Here is a 20,783-nt window from a genome sequence, read left to right as displayed (position 1 = left end):
ACACAATCAGAAAGATGCAGCATTTACAGAATAAAAGCTGGCTTAGTTTATGCATTTAGTGGAGCTAAAAGTATCTCCTGGTTATTTTGATCATGGACAACCTAAGAAGGTGAAATATTTCAGAAGTCCACATCTGATAAGTAAAATCTTCCTGCAATAAATTCAAATTAAGCTTATTGGGCAAAGACGGTTTAATTTTCATTTTTTTTTATTGCTGCCACAGTACTAACTTCTACATTTTAAAGTTATTTCTGCTACAGAAAATATATTTTAATACAATTATACATCTCTTTTCCCTTTCTCTTCAAGTCTGTTTAAGCTGCAGTAAAGGCAGATAACTTCTTCTCAAGCGTCCTTAGAAGCCTTCGTCTGCCATCCCTCTACCTGTCTTCTCTGCTCACGCTTGCAATCTCCGTCTTCCCCTCCCTCTCCCTGAGCAGGTGGCGGATGGAGGAATTCTGTGTGGACAGTGTGCTGGAGAGGAGCGGCATCAGGCTCCTGAAGCCCTCCCTCAGCTCCTCCACACTCTTCTCCAGAGTGTGGATGTGTGTGTCCAGATCCCCCCTGCAGCCCTGCACCTCTGACAGCACATCATACATCAGGTTCTGCATCTTCGTATAAATCGGTGCGCAGTTAGGGGAAAGAAAAGAAAATTGTATCAGCAATTAGATTCTTTTATTTCTTTTTTGGGGTGTTAGAAGGACACATGTGTTGCCTGCACTTCCTCTCATACCTTGTTAAGGTCCACAAGTGTGTTCCCCTGGTCAGCAAGAATTCTCTTCTCCATCTTCACTTGCCGCAGCCTGGAGATAAAATTGCTTGGTTTTATGACATTGCTACTTTTTCATTTTAAGACGAGCAGTAATTTAAAGGGTCAGTCAGACACATGACCGGAGAAACAAGCCATAAACGCGACACGACGTCAACAGATTTTATGAGGACTTTGGTAGAGAGTAGCTCCCATAAAACAATTTAAAGGCATCTCTCTGGATTATGCAACGGCACCAAATGAAAATCTTCCAAATTTAGCAAGGAATGGTTGATATAAAAGTCAGCATAACTTGTGGCTTGAAGGAACAATTGCAGGCTAAAATGTACTGTAAGGCAAGGCAAGTTTATTTGTATAGCACAATTCAACAACAAGGTGATTCAAAGTGCTTTACAGAGACATTAGAAACAAGAACAAATAAAAAGCACGATTTAAAATTGAATAAAACAAGCAAATAAACTAACTAACTAATTAACAAACAAACAAACAACAGTATATAAAATCAAAACAGATAAAATCAGAACAGTAGATAAAATCAGTAGTTAAATGTAAGTTTTGAAATTTAAGCTTAAAGTGTGGATTTGGTGCTTTATTCAAATGCAGCTGAGAACAGGTGAGTCTTCAACCTGGATTTAAATAAACTGAGTGTTTCAGCTGATCTGAGGCTTTCTGGGAGTTTGTTCCAGATATAAGGAGCATAAAAGCTGAATGCAGCTTCTCCGTGTCTGGTTCTGACTCTGGGAACTGATAAAAGACCGGATCCAGATGACCTGAGGGATCTGGAAGGTTCATACTGGGTCAGGAGGTCATTGATGTATTTTGGTCCTAAACCATTCAGAGCTTTATAGGCCAGCATCAGAACTTTAAAGTCTATCCTCTGACGGACAGGCAGCCAGTGTAAGGACCTCAGAGCTGGACTGATGTGGTCCACTTTTTTGGTCTTAGTGAGGACTCGAGCAGCAGAGTTCTGAATGAGCTGTAGTTGTCTGACTGATTTTTTAGGTAGACCTGTAAAGATGCTGTTACAGTAATCAAGCCTACTAAAGATGAATGCATGGACTAGTTTTTCCAGGTCCTGTTGAGACATCAGATCTTTTATCCTTGATATATTCTTGAGGTGATAGTAAGCTGACTTTGTTATTGTCTTAATGTGTTTTTCTAAGTTTAGGTCTGCATCCATCACTACTCCCAAATTTCTCGTCTGGTTTGTGGTTTTTAGATGTATAGATTGAAGTTCTCTGGTGACCTGTAATCGTTTTTCTTTGGCGCCAAAGACTATTACCTCAGTTTTGTTTTTGTTTAGCTGGAGAAAATTGTGGCACAACCAGTCATTGATTTCCTCAATGCATTTACCAAGAGCCTGTACAGGGCCTCGGTCTCCTGGTGACATTGTGATATATATTTGTGTGTCATCTGCATAGCTGTGATAGTTTATTTTGTTGTTGTTTATAATCTGTGCCAGTGGGAGCATGTAGATGTTAAACAGAAGGGGTCCCAAGATGGAACCTTGGGGAACTCCACATGTGATACTTGTCTGCTCAGATGTGAAGTTACCTATTGATACAAAGTATTTCCTGTTTTCTACGTATGTTTTGAACCAGTTTAGTACAGTTCCTGAAAGACCTGTCCAGTTCTCCAGTCGTTTGAGTAATATGTTGTGGTCAACTGTATCAAATGCTGCACTGAGATCCAGTAAAACTAGGACTGTAATTGCAGCAGTAGACAAGAGTGATATAGTAGTAATCAAGTGGCTTTTATTTAGAAGAAATATCTTCTTATAAGGTGTGGCGGAAAATCCCCAAGTGACAAAGCTGAACTTTTGCCTTTCAGAGACAATGTATATGGACACAAATGGCACCACTCCTTGGTTTTCACTTCATTTTGGTTGTTTCCATTTTTTACACGGGCTGGGCATCTAATTTAAATGACCTTTCATTGAATTCATACCTTAAATTTGTCATTTGCTTCAGATGACTATGTAGGAGAAGACGTGACTTTAAAGGACTCGATTCAAACTGGGCGGTTCATTAGAAATCCTAAATCTGTTTTACAGTTAGGGCCGAGATTTTTTGATAATGACACAGTTTGTATAGTTTTGCCTCTGTACATCACCACAGTGGATTTAAAACCAAATAAAGTGTGACTGAAGTGCAGATGTTTAGCTTAAAATCAAACTATTTTGTACACAGTCACCCGTTTTCAGTCCAAGAATTATTGGTCAACTATAAGTTTTAAATAAAAACATTGTTTTTAATACCTTTCATACTTATCAAACATTGTTGATTCTGTTCATCTGGACGTAGCGTTTTCAGTGGGAAAAGCCTTTCGTCACTCATCCAAGTGACTTCTTCAGTCTCATCTTATAAACAGTACATTTGCACAATGATCAAAACCAGCCCACTGAATGAACAATGGGCTGTGAGGCCGGTTCCTTGATCATTAAAATGCAAATTGTCATGACCATTGATCGACGCTACGTCCAGATGAACAGAATCAACCTTGTGGGATTTACTTACCTGGATGTTTGAGCATGCATCAAGACATTGTTTTTAATACTTGTGGAAGTCGCTTGTGAGTCTCTCGGCCTTCGATTTTGCGTGCAATAACTGAAAAGCATGCTCTGTTGGATAGAGATCAGGTGACTGGCTTGGTCATTGAAGAATATCCCATTTCGTTGCTTTGAGAAACTGCAAAATTGCTTTTGGAGCTTCCTCTGGCTCATTATCGATTTGCACTGCAAGGCACTGTCTGATCAGCTTTGCAGCATTTAGCTGAGTCTGAGCAGAGAGTACATCTCTGCACACTTCATCTGTACATTATCAGTGTAACCAGTGACCCGGTTACACTGGCAGCCATACATGCCCATGCTGTAACTCTTCCTCCAGCCTGTCAGACAGATCACGCTATATGCTTCGGATTCGTCTTGGCTTCATCTGTCCTAAGAATTGTTTCAGAGCTGTGCAGCTGCTTTTAGATGTTTTCTGAGTCTAATCTGGTTTTCCTATTGAAAACTGTGGTTAGCGCCTTGTTCTAAACCCTCTGTATTTACATTTGTAAAATAGTCTCTTGATTGTAGACTTTGAGACTGATGCAACTGCCTTCTCCAGAGTGTTCTTAACTCGGTTAGGTGTTGTGTTGGAGTTGTTTTAAACGAAGGAAATTAATTTGTGATCATGCACCCAAGTGCTGTGGTCTGTTAGGCCCTTTGGTGCTGCTGAGCTGACCAGCACTTTCCTCCTTTTTCACAATGCACCACGTTGTTGATTTGGCCACTCCTAAAGTCTTTGCAATCTCTTTGCTTACATTTTTTTTTCTTTTGCCTAATAATGACCTCCCTCACTTGCACTGACATCTCTTTGGGCTTCATGTTTAAAATTACAAGTTCAGCACTTTGAATCAACTTCAGATATTATGTTTGCTTTATTTTTCGCTGAATGACGAGGGAACAGGCTTCACCTGGCCATAAAGCTTCTTATCAGTCAACTGTCCAGTTACTTTTTGAGCCTCTGAAAATGGTGAACGGTGCATAAAAACAACTGTGATTCCTAAACAGATTTTAATACTTTTGTAAAACCTCTTGTATGAAAGCTTAAAGTCTTCAATCACATCTATGATTTGAAACTGTGTCCAACCATTTATGGAATTATGGACCTAATACTATATTAGAGAGAATGAGGAAGGCTGGAGGAGGAAAGTAGATCTATTCATTTTTTAATGGCACATAATTTAAAATGAATTTAAAATGAGCGGCATTCAATCATTTCAGGCAGTGATTGATAAAGAGGTTATTATTATTATGTGTGGGTTAAGTGCCTTACTGGTGGATGGCCAGGAGCAGCTTCCGCTGGTGCATGCGGACTTTGGTGTGGTCTTTTAACAGCTTAGTGTGCTTGTAGATAAGCCAAGTCTCTCTCAGCACATTCGCTGCAGCAATTTTTATCTGGTGAAAAGAAGAAAAATCACGAGGAGAGTTATTGTATGTTTATGCACAAAATCTTAAGAGTGCTGTTATTTACAGCACATGCTGAAAAACGCTGAAAAACGCTGACAAAAGCTGGAACGAATCCCAGTGCACCATGAGGAAATTTTTAAAATTGAAAATGAGGAAAAAATCGAGTGAGCCAATTCCTCCATTTTCCAAAATGCTTTTTGAAAAAAAAAACTTTATTCATTTAGTATCCATACAGAACAGGAAAAAAATAATGCCAATCATAGCAAACTGATTTTATTGGAAGATGATGCCACTCGTTTTGAAGATTTTAAGTCAGATTTGTTTTCTGGCATTCAAAAAGTCCTGGATTTTGAGTAAAATAAGTCAATATGTGATATCTGATATCAAATCCTGCATGGTACGGTGTACAAACAGGAAAGAAGTGAAGCCTTTGAATAATATCTCTTACTTTTGGACATGTTTAATCATCAATAACAATTTTTAAAAAAGGAGATACTAGTATTCACCCTCTTGGAGATGTGTGAGTCCATCATGAAATTGTGAACATGTTTCTCCGCCCTGGTCAGCTCCAGCTTCCTGGCAACCACTGCCACCACCAACACTGTGCAGCCGGCTCCCTGCAGGAGTCACAAACGTTTAAACGTTCAGATTGAGATTTGCATTCAGAGTCAGCGCTCGCTCGTTACAGAGACAACTATCCACCCTCTGCCTCACCATTATCCCTGTGAGAAGGCAAATGCTGCGTCCACAGTAAGTGTGGGGGACCACATCTCCATACCCGATAGACAAGAAGGTGACGGAGACCATCCACAGGGCCTCCATGTAGTTGCTACTCAGGTCCCTGTAGTTGTGGTGTCTGCAGAAATAAAACAATCTACTCACACTGATATCTGTGCACAATCCCCTGTTTTTTATCCTAGATTTACATATAAATATATACTGGTATATATATTTTTTGAACCTCTGAATTTATGTTGCATTTTACCAAAAAATACTACTTTTCATAAGGCTTATGTCTACGTGGGTTCACAATCCCGCATGTTATGGTATTCTTAAGTGCTTGAAAAGAAGGCAACTGGACTTCTTGGTTCATGAAGACATTTAGACTCTCATGTTGGAGGGTATTTCACCACTAAATAACTGACAGAGAATCCCAGATATTTAAATCCTACTAGGAGGTGTCCTGTTGGTGGTTGTCCTGATGGTGGTTGAGCCAATCATGGGTGTTGTCACATGAGCTAAGGTGTGAAAAAAGGCCAGGGTTAAGGTGTAAAACGTCGCAGTATCAGGTTAACGGTCACATGTGGGAAGGTGTGAGTAGTGCTTGAACTGCCCAAGAAGGGATGTCAAGACTGTATTTTAGGTGGCTGATACCTGGTGTCAGCCACCACCTTTGATCAGCGATAGTTATTCACAGTAGATGGCCTCCTTTAGAGGTAGAGGTCCCAGGAATCGTCAGTGCACTGTACAGCAAACACTGCGCTGTTCAGTTTGTGTTTGAGTGCTGAGATGCACACCGGCGTATTACCTGGTCTGAAGTACACTGGGGCAGTGATGTTGTTCCATCTGTCATCCTGTTTCTCCTGCGTTGGTTTCTGAGGTTTTTTCCTTGCCATCTCCATCAATTTAACGAAGGCCTGGTTAGGATAACCACATGTTTAAGAGCTTTCATTATGTGTGTACATCCCTTTTTTGTCCACGCTGCCTCAGAGGGGTTGCAGGCTCACCCCATGTAGGTGGTTGCAGTCAAAGAGCAGGTCATGGTCTGTGTTGAGGTTTCCATCCACCTTCATGAGCACAGCAGAGTCTAGGAATGGTAACTTATCATCCTTGGTATCCTCCCAGGTGAAGTTAATGTTTCTGTTCACTCTTCTTCTTCAGTTTCAATTTTGATCCAGCTGCCAACCACATATCGGAACCAGTGAGTAGCTTGTGGTTGTCCCTCTGAAAGAGCCCGAATCTTCCTCCATGTAAAGGTAATGGTGACACTGGGAATAGCACTTTCATGTTTTTGTCTGTAGAAAGAGGCAGAGGTCTAATGGGGTGCAGATCTGATCGTTTTGGACAGATGGTTTGAGGGAAGAGTAAAGGAGGCCCACTGTGAACGACACCAGCTATCAGCCACCTACAATGCAGTCTTGAGACCCCTCCCCCAGGCTTTTCTGCCTCCGCACTCACATCTTGCCTCAGTTGACCTCAATAGCTCACATGATGGTGGCGTGTCTTACAGAGGTTTGCACCTCAGAACTGCAGACACCTCTTGTACGCGAGGCGAAATGTCCTCACGTCTTCAAGATCACTATCATATTCAAAATTAGCAGCATCATAGATTAGCTGATATTTAATCTTGTCAATATCATGCAGCCTGCACAGATAAGGAACAGTGGAAGAAAATTGGATTTGCTGCTGCCAGTGGGAAGATTTTACTACTACTCTTTATCTGCCAGAAGTTGGGCGAAAATGAAACGTTAGATATCCCAGAGAGCCGGAGCCAGTCTACAAATATCCTGACATACCTCTCGCAGACATGTAAGCCCCATGCCGCCACAATCCACAGAGAAACACTGAAAATCATCAGCACGGTCCCGGGGTAGGTGGTCATCAGTGTTTTCCCCACAAACCGGGTGTTGAAGTGTATCTGAAGATCACAAACGGGATACGTTACATCATAATTTGACATTAGGGGCCTACTTAACCAAACTATTTAGGATAGCACCTGTCAGATTATGATTATATAATACAGAGGACATGAGGGATAAGAAAACTTGTTCTCAATCTGGCTTGACACATGGATAGTAGGTTTGGTATTGCAGAAGCAGGGGACAGAGGTTGTTTTCATCACTCTTAAATAGCATTAGTAAGGGAAGGGATTAGGCAGGTGGGTATTATCAACTGTGGAAAAGAAAAGCAGACAAGTAAAGGAGAGCTAGAGAGGGACATAGCCAACATGTGAAACCACAGGGGTTCATTGGGGCAAAACTGTGATAATCACACCTCAAGTGTCACACCTCTACAGACCTCTCGGCCCACCTAGACATAAGACATAAAGAGATGTGCATGAAATGTTTATAAAAGGAAGCCCAGACCCAAATCATTATCCAAAATATAGACTTAAAATTCCACGAATCCTGCTCCAAAGCCTAGAATTTCTCTCCTTTCTTTGATTTATATGCGTTATGATCTCATCACAGTACTATCCAAGCCAGATAAGCCCAAAGCCAGATTCTGTAGGGGGAGCCCAAAGGTGACTTCCCACCTTGTTCAGCGCCCCAATACTGCGTGAGGCCGTGTCTGTGAAGAGGCGGCTGTGCAGCATCATTGCCCGACCGAGCAGGTAGAGCCTCAGGAACATGGGCAGAGCCAGGACGATCTCCAGCTCTGTCTCTGACAGTGTCATGCGGGTCTTGACCTGCAGGAAGTAGGCCTGCAGACCCACTGGATAAGGATGAATGGCCACCACTGCCAGCTCCAGGACTATCAGAGCCAAACGGTCCGTTGTCATGGCAATCCGCCAATCCTCTGCACCAATATCATGAACGTAGAGCTGCCAGGGGGATCAGAAGAGTGCATTAGTGTGCAAGCGATTTCTGTGAAGAACTGTGCACAGTTTGTGGATCACAGCACAGAACGAACTATAAAATTATATTTACTGTCTTTTCTCTGAGTCAGACTTCTAAAAATACTTAAGATGAATAATCTGAGACTCAAAATCACCATTTGGTTTTATTATTTTAGGCATCACGAACTATAAAGGCTGCTGATTGGTTGCAAAGACAAATTTCCAAATGTAAAGGACAAGTTACCTGCACCTCACACCAGTGATATGCTATGATGAGGCCAATCAGGATGAGTGTAGTAAAACTGATGACTGACTTGAGTGCCAGGGAGTAGATGGAGCTCTGTGGGTGACACACACAAATATGACATCTCTGTCAGCTGATGACCTTCATTATGAAGTTCAGGCTATGAAAAGATATCAACAGTCATAATCTTATATCCATGTATGTGCATAACCACATGCTTGATCTTCCTGTGCATGTTTTCTATAACACTTTTACAACTCTTTTACAGGCTAGAGTTCCCGCCCACCCCCACACTCCCTTCCTCTCTGACCTTGCTGTAGATGCTCCAGGAGAGCTCCGTCTCCATCACCATCACCACAACACCGAATATCCCCACCGCCAGGGCGCAGTCGTTCAGGCGTTGCCTCCTCAGAAACAGTGCCCTCCTGCGAACCAGCCGCCAGCCGATGTTGTGGGACCTCCGGTACCGGTCGTCGTCGTCATCGGTTTTGTGCTTTGGGCTGGTCTTAGGGCTGCAAGTGGGGCTCGTGCTGGGGCACTCAGCTCCTGGCAGCAGGCCTTTTGCCTCACACGGATCCTGACGATGTTCGGTCTCCTTGTTGTGTTGCTGGGGGTTGTCGTCCTTGCTGGTTATTATTATCTCTGGAAGACTCTGGCGGTCTTGCATCTCCACAGAAACGTTACCAGACTTGCGTTGACCTTGACCGTCGACATCCCTGATTTCTCGGGGTGACCTGCAGGGGCCCTCAAAGGGTGACCCACAGCGAGCAATCGGCACATCAGTGAAAGATGTGACTTTTTCCTGCAGTCTGTGGCATCCTGAGAGTTTGCCTTTGCACTGGTGGTTTCGGTCTTTTTGACCTGGCCTACTCCCCCCTGACCTTTTCTCACCCTTCTTCTCTTTCCCTTTGGATTTGTCTCCCCTTTTGTTGCAGCGAGGAGATGGCGTGACATAAAGGTGGCCGTTGTATAAAGGTGTGGTGGCCATGGCCTGGGTTCTGTCCAGCCACACGGGGTGCTCGGCTGCTGTTTGGACCGTGTGGTGAATCCCACATAGAGGGGCACACGCCTGGGGCTGAGGAACCATCCTCGGTGGCAGGATGGGGCGCTGGACATCCACCTCATCTCCATCTACCATTGAGGAGGTCATGGAAGGGGGATGCTCCATGATGAGAAGGCTAAACAGTCTTTGAAAGAGGGTTAGAGAGACAGATGACGATGTTAGACAACATGGGAAACCACTGAATGCGGTTTGAAAAGAAGCTTCAGTCACGGGAAGCTTAGTGAAGAGATTTTATTATGGTTTTTACATTTGTTGTATTCACATGATCATCATAGAGAATAACTAAAAAAGCAACAAAACTATAATTTTTTTAAAACATAAAGTAATCAAAATGCACTAGTTGTGTAAGCTCCAAATGTTTTCCTTTCACATATTTTGTTCTTACCTTTCGGGTCAGTGTTCCCAGTCTGTAGCCAATCCACTGCAAGGATGAAAAAAGGCCTTAAGTCTGAGTGAGCCGTGGTTTGTTCGGATCAGAATATTCCAAACGTCCGCACTCTTCACGCAGTCTACGAACTTCCCAGAAATCCATCAGCAGCCTCAGCATCACGGAGCTCCTCCCATAAATTTAAGTGAAGTTTATGAACTCCTGCATATGACGACATATACCCACAGATATCCATTACATTTTCAGGCTTTTATTCCCGTGTTCGACCGCGTTTCCCACTGCGTTAATGTCCGCTGTCAGGGCATCTTCCTCAAAGCTGGAGGGGCTTAATGACCGCAAAGTCTCTAAGTTGCAGATGTTGTGTGGAGCAAAGGCAAAGAGAGAGTCATCTGTCATCAGAGCTTTTTTTTTTTTTTTTTAGCTGGGATTGACAGACTTCATCCTCCCTATATTTGTGTGTGTGTGTGTGTCTGTGTGTGTGTGTGTGTAAGAGGGAGCGAGAAAGGCTGCTTAAATATAGGTGGCCTAGTGTCAGAAATAAGCCTGAAATTATTTAAAAGTCATAAGAAATGAGACTTCATTAATTGGTATCATTATAGTGAAGGGAGGAGTGTGTTATGCAATCTTTTTTTTCAGAATAAATCTAATCTTCAAAATGGAATAACAGTCAATTTGAAATCAGACAGAAGATTAGATTTGAAGATTAATCAAGCGAGACACAGATCTGCTGCTTATGAGCTTATGAAATATCAAATATGTCACTTCTGAATCGAACAATATGCACAGAGCACAGTGAAGTATTAAGTATTAAAGTCATAACAATGACATTCGGCGTCATCTAAATCCTTGTGACAGATGGGTCTGCAGATAATAGACCTCCCTCCAAATGGAAAGACCCAAGGAGCAAAGTGTGGGCGGAGCGCATCCGGATAGTGGCAGGATAAAGAACGGCATTATCTAATCTGAAGACAACATGTATTTGAAGACGGCCTGAAACACAAGAACGGTGTTGCTCTTGGTGCGGAGGGGGAGTGACAATATAGCCCTGGTCTGATCATCCATTCTGAAAATGTACTTCTTTATTATACATCCGCCCAGATGTAAAATAGATTAATGCTGCTAAAACTACTCTGCTTAACTCTTAGCCAGAGACTTAGACAGATGCTGCTGTCTGGATTTCTTTGTTTTGATTTTCTGCAGGCAGTGAGTTCCCGGTTGCCTGAGCCCCGGTGCATGACTGTCAGCACTAAACTGCCTTTGCAGATGGTTTGTGGTGAATACAGCCTGCACCTGACGCACTCGGAGGGGAAACGACTCCAAAACATCCTAAATATGACTGTTTGGTTGGATTAAACAGAGCAAAACTGGTTCGGGAGACAATACAAAAGTTCTCAAATTATGTTGTCGTTTTAATAACAGGCTGCTGAAAGGGTATATGCACATCTGCAAGGCTTCAAATTAATTCAAGCTTGCTGCCAAGTGCTTATAAATCCTGTCCGCTCTAGCTGGTAGCTAAGTATGTCAATTCTTCTTGCCTGTGTGGCCAGTAGCCAGCACATCTTCAATTAGTCGCTTCTCCTGCAAATCATCCTTTGGTTGTTAAGAAAGTGAAACCAAGCTGGGGAATTTGGAGTGCATTAATTGCTCTGGATGGTAAATGGCAAATCTGCATCGTGGCCTGAATCTTTTAGTGAGTGGGAGTTCATCCTCTGGACAGGATATTAATTACTTAAGTCTCATCTGTTGGGAAACATTAGTTAACCTAAGATGCACACATCGGGCATACAGTTTTATTCTCAAGGTTAAACATCTTGTTTATGGTTATAGAGTCTGACATTTACTTTAATACTAGCCACTTTATTAGGCAAGGCAAGGCAAGGCAAGTTTATTTGTATAGCACAATTCAACAACAAGGTGATTCAAAGTGCTTTACAGAGACAGATGACCTGAGGGATCTGGATGGTTCATACTGGGTCAGGAGGTCATTGATGTATTTTGGTCCTAAACCATTCAGAGCTTTATAGGCCAGCATCAGAACTTTAAAGTCTATCCTCTGACGGACAGGCAGCCAGTGTAAGGACCTCAGAGCTGGACTGATGTGGTCCACTTTTTTGGTCTTAGTGAGGACTCGAGCAGCAGAGTTCTGAATGAGCTGTAGTTGTCTGACTGATGTTTTTAGGTAGACCTGTAAAGATGCTGTTACAGTAATCAAGCCTACTAAAGATGAATGCATGGACTAGTTTTTCCAGGTCCTGTTGAGACATCAGATCTTTTATCCTTGATATATTCTTGAGGTGATAGTAAGCTGACTTTGTTATTGTCTTAATGTGTTTTTCTAAGTTTAGGTCTGCATCCATCACTACACCCAAATTTCTCGCCTGGTTTGTGGTTTTTAGATGTATAGATTGAAGTTCTCTGGTGACCTGTAATCGTTTTTCTTTGGCGCCAAAGACTATTACCTCAGTTTTGTTTTTGTTTAGCTGGAGAAAATTGTGGCACAACCAGTCATTGATTTCCTCAATGCATTTACCAAGAGCCTGCACAGGGCCTCGGTCTCCTGGTGACATTGTGATATATATTTGTGTGTCATCTGCATAGCTGTGATAGTTTATTTTGTTGTTGTTTATAATCTGTGCCAGTGGGAGCATGTAGATGTTAAACAGAAGGGGTCCCAAGATGGAACCTTGGGGAACTCCACATGTGATACTTGTCTGCTCAGATGTGAAGTTACCTATTGATACAAAGTATTTCCTGTTTTCTACGTATGTTTTGAACCAGTTTAGTACAGTTCCTGAAAGACCTGTCCAGTTCTCCAGTCGTTTGAGTAATATGTTGTGGTCAACTGTATCAAATGCTGCACTGAGATCCAGTAAAACTAGGACTGACATTTTTCCACTGTCTGTATTCAGACATATGTCATTAAACACTTTGGTCAGAGCGGTTTCAGTGCTGTGGTTCTGTCTAAAACCTGACTGGAAGGCATCGTAGCAATTATTCTGTTTTAAGAAGTAACTGAGCTGTTGGGAAACTGCTTTTTCAATGATCTTACTTAAAAACGGGAGATTTGAGATCGGCCTGTAGTTGTTCATTTGTGTCTTGTCAAGATTGTCCTTTTTCAGTATAGGTTTGATTACAGCAGTTTTTAGTGATTCTGGAAACACACCTGATAATAAAGAAAAGTTGACGATCTGTAACAGGTCTGACTCTAAAGTCTTTGAGACCTTTTTGAAAAAACTTGTTGGCAGGACATCTAAACAGCAGGAGGAGGAGTTCAGTTGACCTAAGATGTCCTCCAGGTCTTTGCTGTTAATAGGTTGAAACTGTTTCATGGTGTTTAAACAGTTTTTTGGTGGACACAGTACATATCCTGGATCTGCTGTTGATGTACCAATTGCTTGTCTAATTTTTTGGATTTTTTCAGTGAAGAATTTGGCAAAGTCATTGCAGGCCATGGTCGAATGAAGTTCAGCTGCCACTGACACAGGGGGGTTTGTTAGCCTGTCAACTGTAGAAAATAAGACCCGAGCATTATGGCTGTTTTTAGTGATGATGTCAGAGAAGTAGGACCTCCTTGCATTCCTCAGTTGTAAATTATAATTGTGAAGTTTCTCTTTATAAATGTCATAATGAACCTGGAGGTTTGTTTTTCTCCATCTGCGCTCAGCTTTCCAACACTCTCTTTTTTCATTTTTCACCAGTGTGGAGTTTCTCCATGGAGACTTTTTCCTTCCAGAGATAACCTTCACCTTAATGGGAGCAATAGTGTCCATTACATTTAACATGTTAGCATTGAAGCTATTGACGAGCTCATTGACTGACCCTCTGGGCAGGTCAGGTGTTAATGGGAAGACCTGGTTAAAAATTGCACTACTGTGTTCAGTTATACACCGTCTTGTGATCACTGTTGTTGATATATTTGTGTGGGCTGAGATTTTACTTTCAAAGAAAACACAGTAATGATCAGACAGGCCCACATCAGACACAGTAACCTTTGAAATGCTCAGGCCTTTGGAGATCAGTAGGTCAAGAGTGTGTCCTCTATTATGTGTGGCCTCTGTTACATGCTGAGTCAGCCCAAAGTTGCCCAGAGTGTTACTCAGGTCTTTAGTCCCTTTGTCCTGAGGGTTGTCCACATGAATGTTAAAATCCCCAGCAATAATTACACAGTCAAAATCAACACAGATCACAGACAGCAGTTCACTGAGGTCATTAAAAAAGTCTGTGCAGTATTTGGGAGGCCTGTAAACATTAAGAAACACAACTTTGGATGGGGCCTTCAGCTGTAAAGCCACATATTCAAAAGACTGAAAACTTCCAGGAGATAGCTGCTTACATTGAAATGATTCATTAAATAAGACAGCAACCCCTCCTCCTCTCCTGCTCGCCCTGACCTCACTGATAAAACTGTAGTTAGGAGGGGTCGTCTCGATGAGAACAGCTCCACTGTTACTTTGGTCCAACCAAGTTTCAGTTAAAAACATAAAATCAAGGCTGTGCTCAGTGATTAAATCATTAATTAAAAATGTTTTGTATTAGGTTCACTTGTTAAACTGCTGCTTAAAATAAATATCAGCTAATCAAATGGCAGCAAGTCAATGCATTTAGGCAACTAGACATCATCAAAATGATCTGCAGAAGTTAAATCTGTGTATGAGAATGGGAAGAAAGGTGATTCCAGTACATGTGATATGTTTTTTTAGCACCAGACGGGAAGGTCTGAATATTTTAGAAACTGCTGATATGCTGGGATTTTCCCTCACAATCATCTCTAGGGTTTACAGAAAATTATCAAAAAAGAGAAACTATCTGGTGAGCAGCAGATCAGGTCAGAGGAGAATGGGCAGACTGCTTCGACCTATTAGTTAGGCAACAGAAACTCAAATAGCCATAATCCAAAAAGTTGCATTACATCACACTCACTATTCAGCCGAGTATTCTTAGCTGTTGAAATGTTTCCTGCCGGCAAACACTGGAATATGTTTGCACATTTGTTCCCTGTTGTGAACAGCCCTCCTTTACTTTGTAACCACTGCAGCATATAAAGACAAACAATTGCTGTCAGATCAGCTTCAGCCCCTTAACTCAGTCATTCTGTGCCAAACTGTTTTGCTCTGAACTTACCACTTACAATCAGCGGCGCAGTTTGGACTGAATTTGCATAAATGTCACCCACACACAAAGAAATTACAGGTTTTAGTCCTCCAGTTAATGGCCTGAGAGATGAATAAAAGGTATGAATGAAACATACCTGAAACAGCAGCATGCTGGGCGGCTCAGGAAGGAAACGCTTATAGATGTGGTTAATATATCCTGAATAATCTTTTGACTAATCTAAACATGAAGACATTTAAAGCCTCTCAAGTGATCTAATCGTTTTCCTTTAGCAAGTTAGTCAGTCTGAGATGAGCATTGCTGTGTCTTTATGTCTTTATAGGTGGACAATCTTTCCAGTAGTGCGGTCTTAAGCGAGTCCATACACAGCCCAAGAATCATTTCATTTAACAGTAAGTAAAAACAAAAACACAATATGTTTATCCTTTATTACTCTATTAGGTACACCTGTGGAAAGGTTTTTGGTGCCAGACGGGTCGGTGAGTTCACTGTATTCAAATGTCCTCCACAGTCACAAGATCTTAGTCCAATAGAGCACCTTCAGGATGTGGTGGAACAAAAGATTAAAATGTTGGATGTGCAGCAAACAAATTTGCAGCAACTGTGCTACGAATTAAAGAAGTTTTAAGGGCAAAAGGACGCCCAATCCAGTACTACAGAGCTGCACCTAATAAAGTGTCCAGTTAGTGTATATTTAAATGGACAACATATGATATTGGGCAAACCTGTATTATATTACATGGCAATTATTTATTTTAGAAACTTCAGAATAACAGTACTGAAGAGTAGAAAAATACTAACCCCACTAAGATCAGCAAAAGGTAAAATGTATTAAAAAGAAGCACAATCTACAGAAAAAATGACCCAGAAAATAAGGAGATATTTAAAAGATGTTTTTGACAAAGGATAGATGTTGTATGATGTAAATATCAAGCCAAAAACCCCTGAGTGATAGAGCTGTGATATTTAAAATTAATAGAACTTACACAGTTATCATTTTTTTTATATTTCCTCTAGTTTTACTGAAAAGTGCCAATCAACTCACTCATTCATATACCGGTACTACTTTAGTTGCTATTACTGTGCTATGGTTTTGCTACAAAACAGGTTTTTTTTTTAGTAGTGACACTAGCCAAAGAAATGGAAGCCCTCTGCTACTTTGTCCAGAGTTAAGAACTGAGCTGGTGACAAAGGGTAACCCTGGAAAAGTCAAACATCATTGATTGATCAATAATTGTACTAAAGTTTGTTGACACAGGTTGCCAGTGGTGGAAATGTGCATTTTGGCATTTTATGGTATGGTATGCTAGTTTATTGTTTTTCCATGAGGACTGTAGAGGTCTGTGAATTTCAATCGGCAACTGCCTGCATGAGGTTTGGTCCGGCTCCTGAAATTCAGAGAAATGATCTCTAATTGAAAAGCACTGCACATGTTTGAATAACCATTTCATTATTAAAACACCTTCATTGTCCAATTGGGGTTTTACATTTTGTCGAGTGAGAAAGTACAAAGCCTGCCCTTGTAATCAGAGATCACCCAACGTCTGGCTTAAACCCACAACTCTGAGATTAAGAGTCTCATGCTCTACCACCTGAGCTAACTGGGCTATGTCATAATATAATAAATGCAATTATTCCATCTGAAATATGTTTTTCAGAATGCACTCTACTTACAAAACTCAGTAGTTTGTATGACCCACATGCTTGTATGCATGCCTCACAATTTTCCATCTGAAATATGTTTTATGATTTTTAGGGGGGAGGCTAAAATTATTCATTGGTCATTGATATTAGATTAAACTCCAAATACTGTGTAAAAGATAATGAGGTAGTTAGTTCAAATTTAAAAAGCTAACATAGTTCTTTGGAACAAAAATATATTTTTAGCATGGCATGTTTGATGATGGCAATTTTTATTTTATGAAATAAGCAATACAGTGGGGCAAAAAAGTATTTAGTCAGCCACCGATTGTGCAAGTTCCCCCACCTAAAATGATGACAGAGGTCAGTAATTTGCACCAGAGGTACACTTCAACTGTGAGAGACAGAATGTGAAAAACAAATCCATGAATCCACATGGTAGGATTTGTAAAGAATTTATTCGTAAATCAGGGTGGAAAATAAGTATTTGGTCAATAACAAAAATACAACTCAATACTTTGTAACATAACCTTTGTTGGCAATAACAGAGGTCAAACGTTTACTATAGGTCTTTACCAGGTTTGCACACACAGTAGCTGGTATTTTGGCCCATTCCTCCATGCAGATCTTCTCGAGAGCAGTGATGTTTTGGGGCTGTCGCCGAGTAACACGGACTTTCAACTCCCGCCACAGATTTTCTATGGGGTTGAGGTCTGGAGACTGGCTAGGCCACTCCAGGACTTTCAAATGCTTCTTACGGAGCCACTCCTTTGTTGCCCGGGCGGTGTGTTTTGGATCATTGTCATGTTGGAAGACCCAGCCTCGTTTCATCTTCAAAGTTCTCACTGATGGAAGGAGGTTTTGGCTCAAAATCTCACGATACATGGCCCCATTCATTCTGTCCTTAACACGGATCAGTCGTCCTGTCCCCTTGGCAGAAAAACAGCCCCATAGCATGATGTTTCCACCCCCATGCTTCACAGTAGGTATGGTGTTCTTGGGATGCAACTCAGTATTCTTCTTCCTCCAAACACGACGAGTTGAGTTTATACCAAAAAGTTCTACTTTGGTTTCATCTGACCACATGACATTCTCCCAATCCTCTGCTGTATCATCCATGTGCTCTCTGGCAAACTTCAGACGGGCCTGGACATGCACTGGCTTCAGCAGCGGAACACGTCTGGCACTGCGGGATTTGATTCCCTGCCGTTGTAGTGTGTTACTGATGGTGACCTTTGTTACTTTGGTCCCAGCTCTCTGCAGGTCATTCACCAGGTCCCCCCGTGTGGTTCTGGGATCTTTGCTCACCGTTCTCATGATCATTTTGACCCCACGGGATGAGATCTTGCGTGGAGCCCCAGATCGAGGGAGATTATCAGTGGTCTTGTATGTCTTCCATTTTCTGATGATTGCTCCCACAGTTGATTTTTTTCACACCAAGCTGCTTGCCTATTGTAGATTCACTCTTCCCAGTCTGGTGCAGGTCTACAATACTTTTCCTGGTGTCCTTCGAAAGCTCTTTGGTCTTGGCCATGGCGGAGTTTGGAGTCTGACTGTTTGAGGCTGTGGACAGGTGTCTTTTATACAGATGATGAGTTCAAACAGGTGCCATTCATACAGGTAACGAGTGGGGGACAGAAAAGCTTCTTACAGAAGACGTTACAGGTCTGTGAGAGCCAGAGATTTTCCTTGTTTGAGGTGACCAAATACTTATTTTCCACCCTAATTTACGAATAAATTCTTTACAAATCCTACCATGTGAATTCATGGATTTTTTTTTCACATTCTGTCTCTCACAGTTGAAGTGTACCTCTGGTGCAAATTACTGACCTCTGTCATCATTTTAAGTGGGGGAACTTGCACAATCGGTGGCTGACTAAATACTTTTTTGCCCCACTGTACTTAAGTTAAGAGTAAAGCTAAAGGATAGGTCCAGTGTGCTTTCAAATGGTCCTAAAGTAAGTAAATACTTATACGCAGAATATAAAAAACTAACATTATATATAGGAAAAATGTTAATTTTAATTTTTTGTCCTATAAATAACATAACTGAAATAAACAATACTAATAAATCAAGTAATTGTTAAATGTATGCTTGCTGATGCTTCAGCCGCTCTACTTTATATACTGCTGTACAACGGCGTGTTGTGTTGTGTTGGGGTCCTTCATGCGAGTGGTGGCGTCATTTCCTTGGGGCTGCTCCCCGCTGCTAGACATCATAGGTCCTCACCGATAATGCCACACATTCTCTCCAACTTCAAAATAAGGTCAGAGAGAAGTGAAAGCTACACCAGATCATAAACGATAAATCATACGCGTCTCAGACGTCTATTTTACAATAAATGGGACAGTAATTTACTAAATGAACATCAGGCTATATTAAATAAGGATTAAAACTAGACACTGAGATCCTAAACTCATAAGGAAAGTGCCCACTGAGACTATAAATCAAGTGATCAGCTGGCTCCTTTTCTCGCAGACTTCTGTGCATCTGATTTCTTTTTAAAGCAGACGAGTCGCCCCCTGCTGCTCAGTAGAAAGAATGCAGGTTTAAGCCACTCGGTGACTTCGCTTTTTTTTACCCGGGCAACTTCCATCTTAATATTCAATCAAGGCTGCTCCCTGACTCCCAAAGAGAGATGTGGAACAGATTTTACACTGAATGCTATTCCAAGCTAGTCTAGTGCCAGCCTTGGGATTGGCACTGGATGAGCTCGTGACCGCCTGAGGCTGTGTTTGTGTCTCCTCCTGTCATGGATCTTTAGTGTTGGACCCAGTCTTTTGTATTTTTTAGAATCCTAACTTCTGTTTATCATTAAATATGTTTGATTCTTAGTTTGTTTAGTTTTTCCTCCTTCCTTTGTATTTGTCTCTTGTTACTGGTGTGTACTGCTTGCATTTATTCTTTAGTTTTTTTTAATCTTACCTCCACAATATTCCGAGTCCTTGTTCCCCAGTTTTTCCTTATCCTTAACTGAGCTTGCTTTTCCTTTGTATTGTGTAAAGCAAATATACTAACCACTAAACCAGTCTAGATGTCATAAATGAAGCTACAATCACATTTTTGATTTTGCTGCATCAGCTGTGATACTTTAAAACTGGTTCATTGTGAGAAATAAAAGGTAATAGAAATACTAAGCCGAAAGAAGTACTCTTAGATATCACTTCATAACATTTTATAGGATTAGAGTCGAGCAGCTGCAGGGCTTACCGGGACAGGATCAAATTGTCCATTAGAAGAGAACTTCATCCACTCCAGAAAAAAGCCACTCTGACAAATCAGACCTCACAGGAAAATGGATGTATGTGCTGCTCTTGTCGATAACACACTATTAAGTGAAGGGGACGTGTCAGCGCAAGAAAGGCCCAATCCAATCAGCAGAGTAATTAAAAACACCACAGCACAGCAGCCACTACGGCTGATGGCTGCATTGTCAGAGGCACCATTCAGCATGTAGCACAGAGGGGGGGATAAACAGTAGTCATGCCAGGTCGGAGAAATGGCCATCTCACCACTGCTGCTGTGTCATTAGATTTACAATCAGGAGCCGCACAGTTAAAAGGCAAATATTCAGAGAGTGAGAGAGACCAAGAGCACCCCATGATGGCCATAACCCTGGTTCTCTTCATTCCAGCCGCCATAATCATTAATATGGCTTTAATTCACATCCTGCTCTGTGTTTCTATTCACTCGCTGGCATTGTTTCCTAATTAGCCTTCTCTTTATGGCCTCGACTCTCATCATCTTCTCGTGCCATTTAGCCCAGTTTCTTCCTTGTTAATTACCACCACCTCTCTCTCCACCCAGCACACACTCAGAGCCAGAGCTGCCAAGCTGCAAGCCAGCGTGCAGTAGGAAAACACACCGCCAGATGTCACCCACGCTTCAATGCCTCCAATCTGTATTTTTATGAAGGCTAATGGATTTTGTTCTTGGCACCGTGTCACACTCGGTGCTGGTGAGTGTGCGTTTGTGTGTGTTTTCTTCACCAGGTTAACGCAAAATACATTATGCACATATTTAAGCAGTAATATTTGCAGGGATGCAGAAAGAG

The 20,783-nt window shown here is 41.7% G+C and overlaps 1 protein-coding gene across 1 annotated transcript; it reads right to left on the bottom strand.

Annotated features, from left to right (window-relative positions):
• Window positions 1-380: 380 nt before the first annotated feature.
• On the bottom strand, window positions 381-10,026 carry LOC308384639 (small conductance calcium-activated potassium channel protein 2-like; the record flags this gene model as incomplete). Its single annotated transcript, XM_080863174.1, has 11 exons — window positions 9,973-10,026; window positions 8,835-9,711; window positions 8,525-8,620; window positions 7,978-8,265; window positions 7,716-7,751; window positions 7,238-7,359; window positions 5,436-5,577; window positions 5,228-5,338; window positions 4,588-4,709; window positions 734-803; window positions 381-611 (listed from the first exon to the last, which is right to left on the bottom strand). Exons 2-11 carry the CDS (start codon window positions 9,690-9,692, stop codon window positions 381-383), a joined length of 2,076 nt encoding a protein of 691 aa, XP_080719300.1. The 5' UTR covers window positions 9,693-9,711; window positions 9,973-10,026.
• Between the last annotated feature and the right edge of the window lie 10,757 nt (window positions 10,027-20,783).

Source organism: Rhamphochromis sp. 'chilingali' (genome assembly GCF_963969265.1).
Source record: "Rhamphochromis sp. 'chilingali' genome assembly, chromosome: 17".
In the NCBI taxonomy this organism is placed as follows: Eukaryota; Metazoa; Chordata; class Actinopteri; order Cichliformes; family Cichlidae; genus Rhamphochromis; species Rhamphochromis sp. 'chilingali'.
Note: the sequence above shows the minus strand (reverse complement) of the source record. Positions and strands in the feature narration are given on the sequence as shown.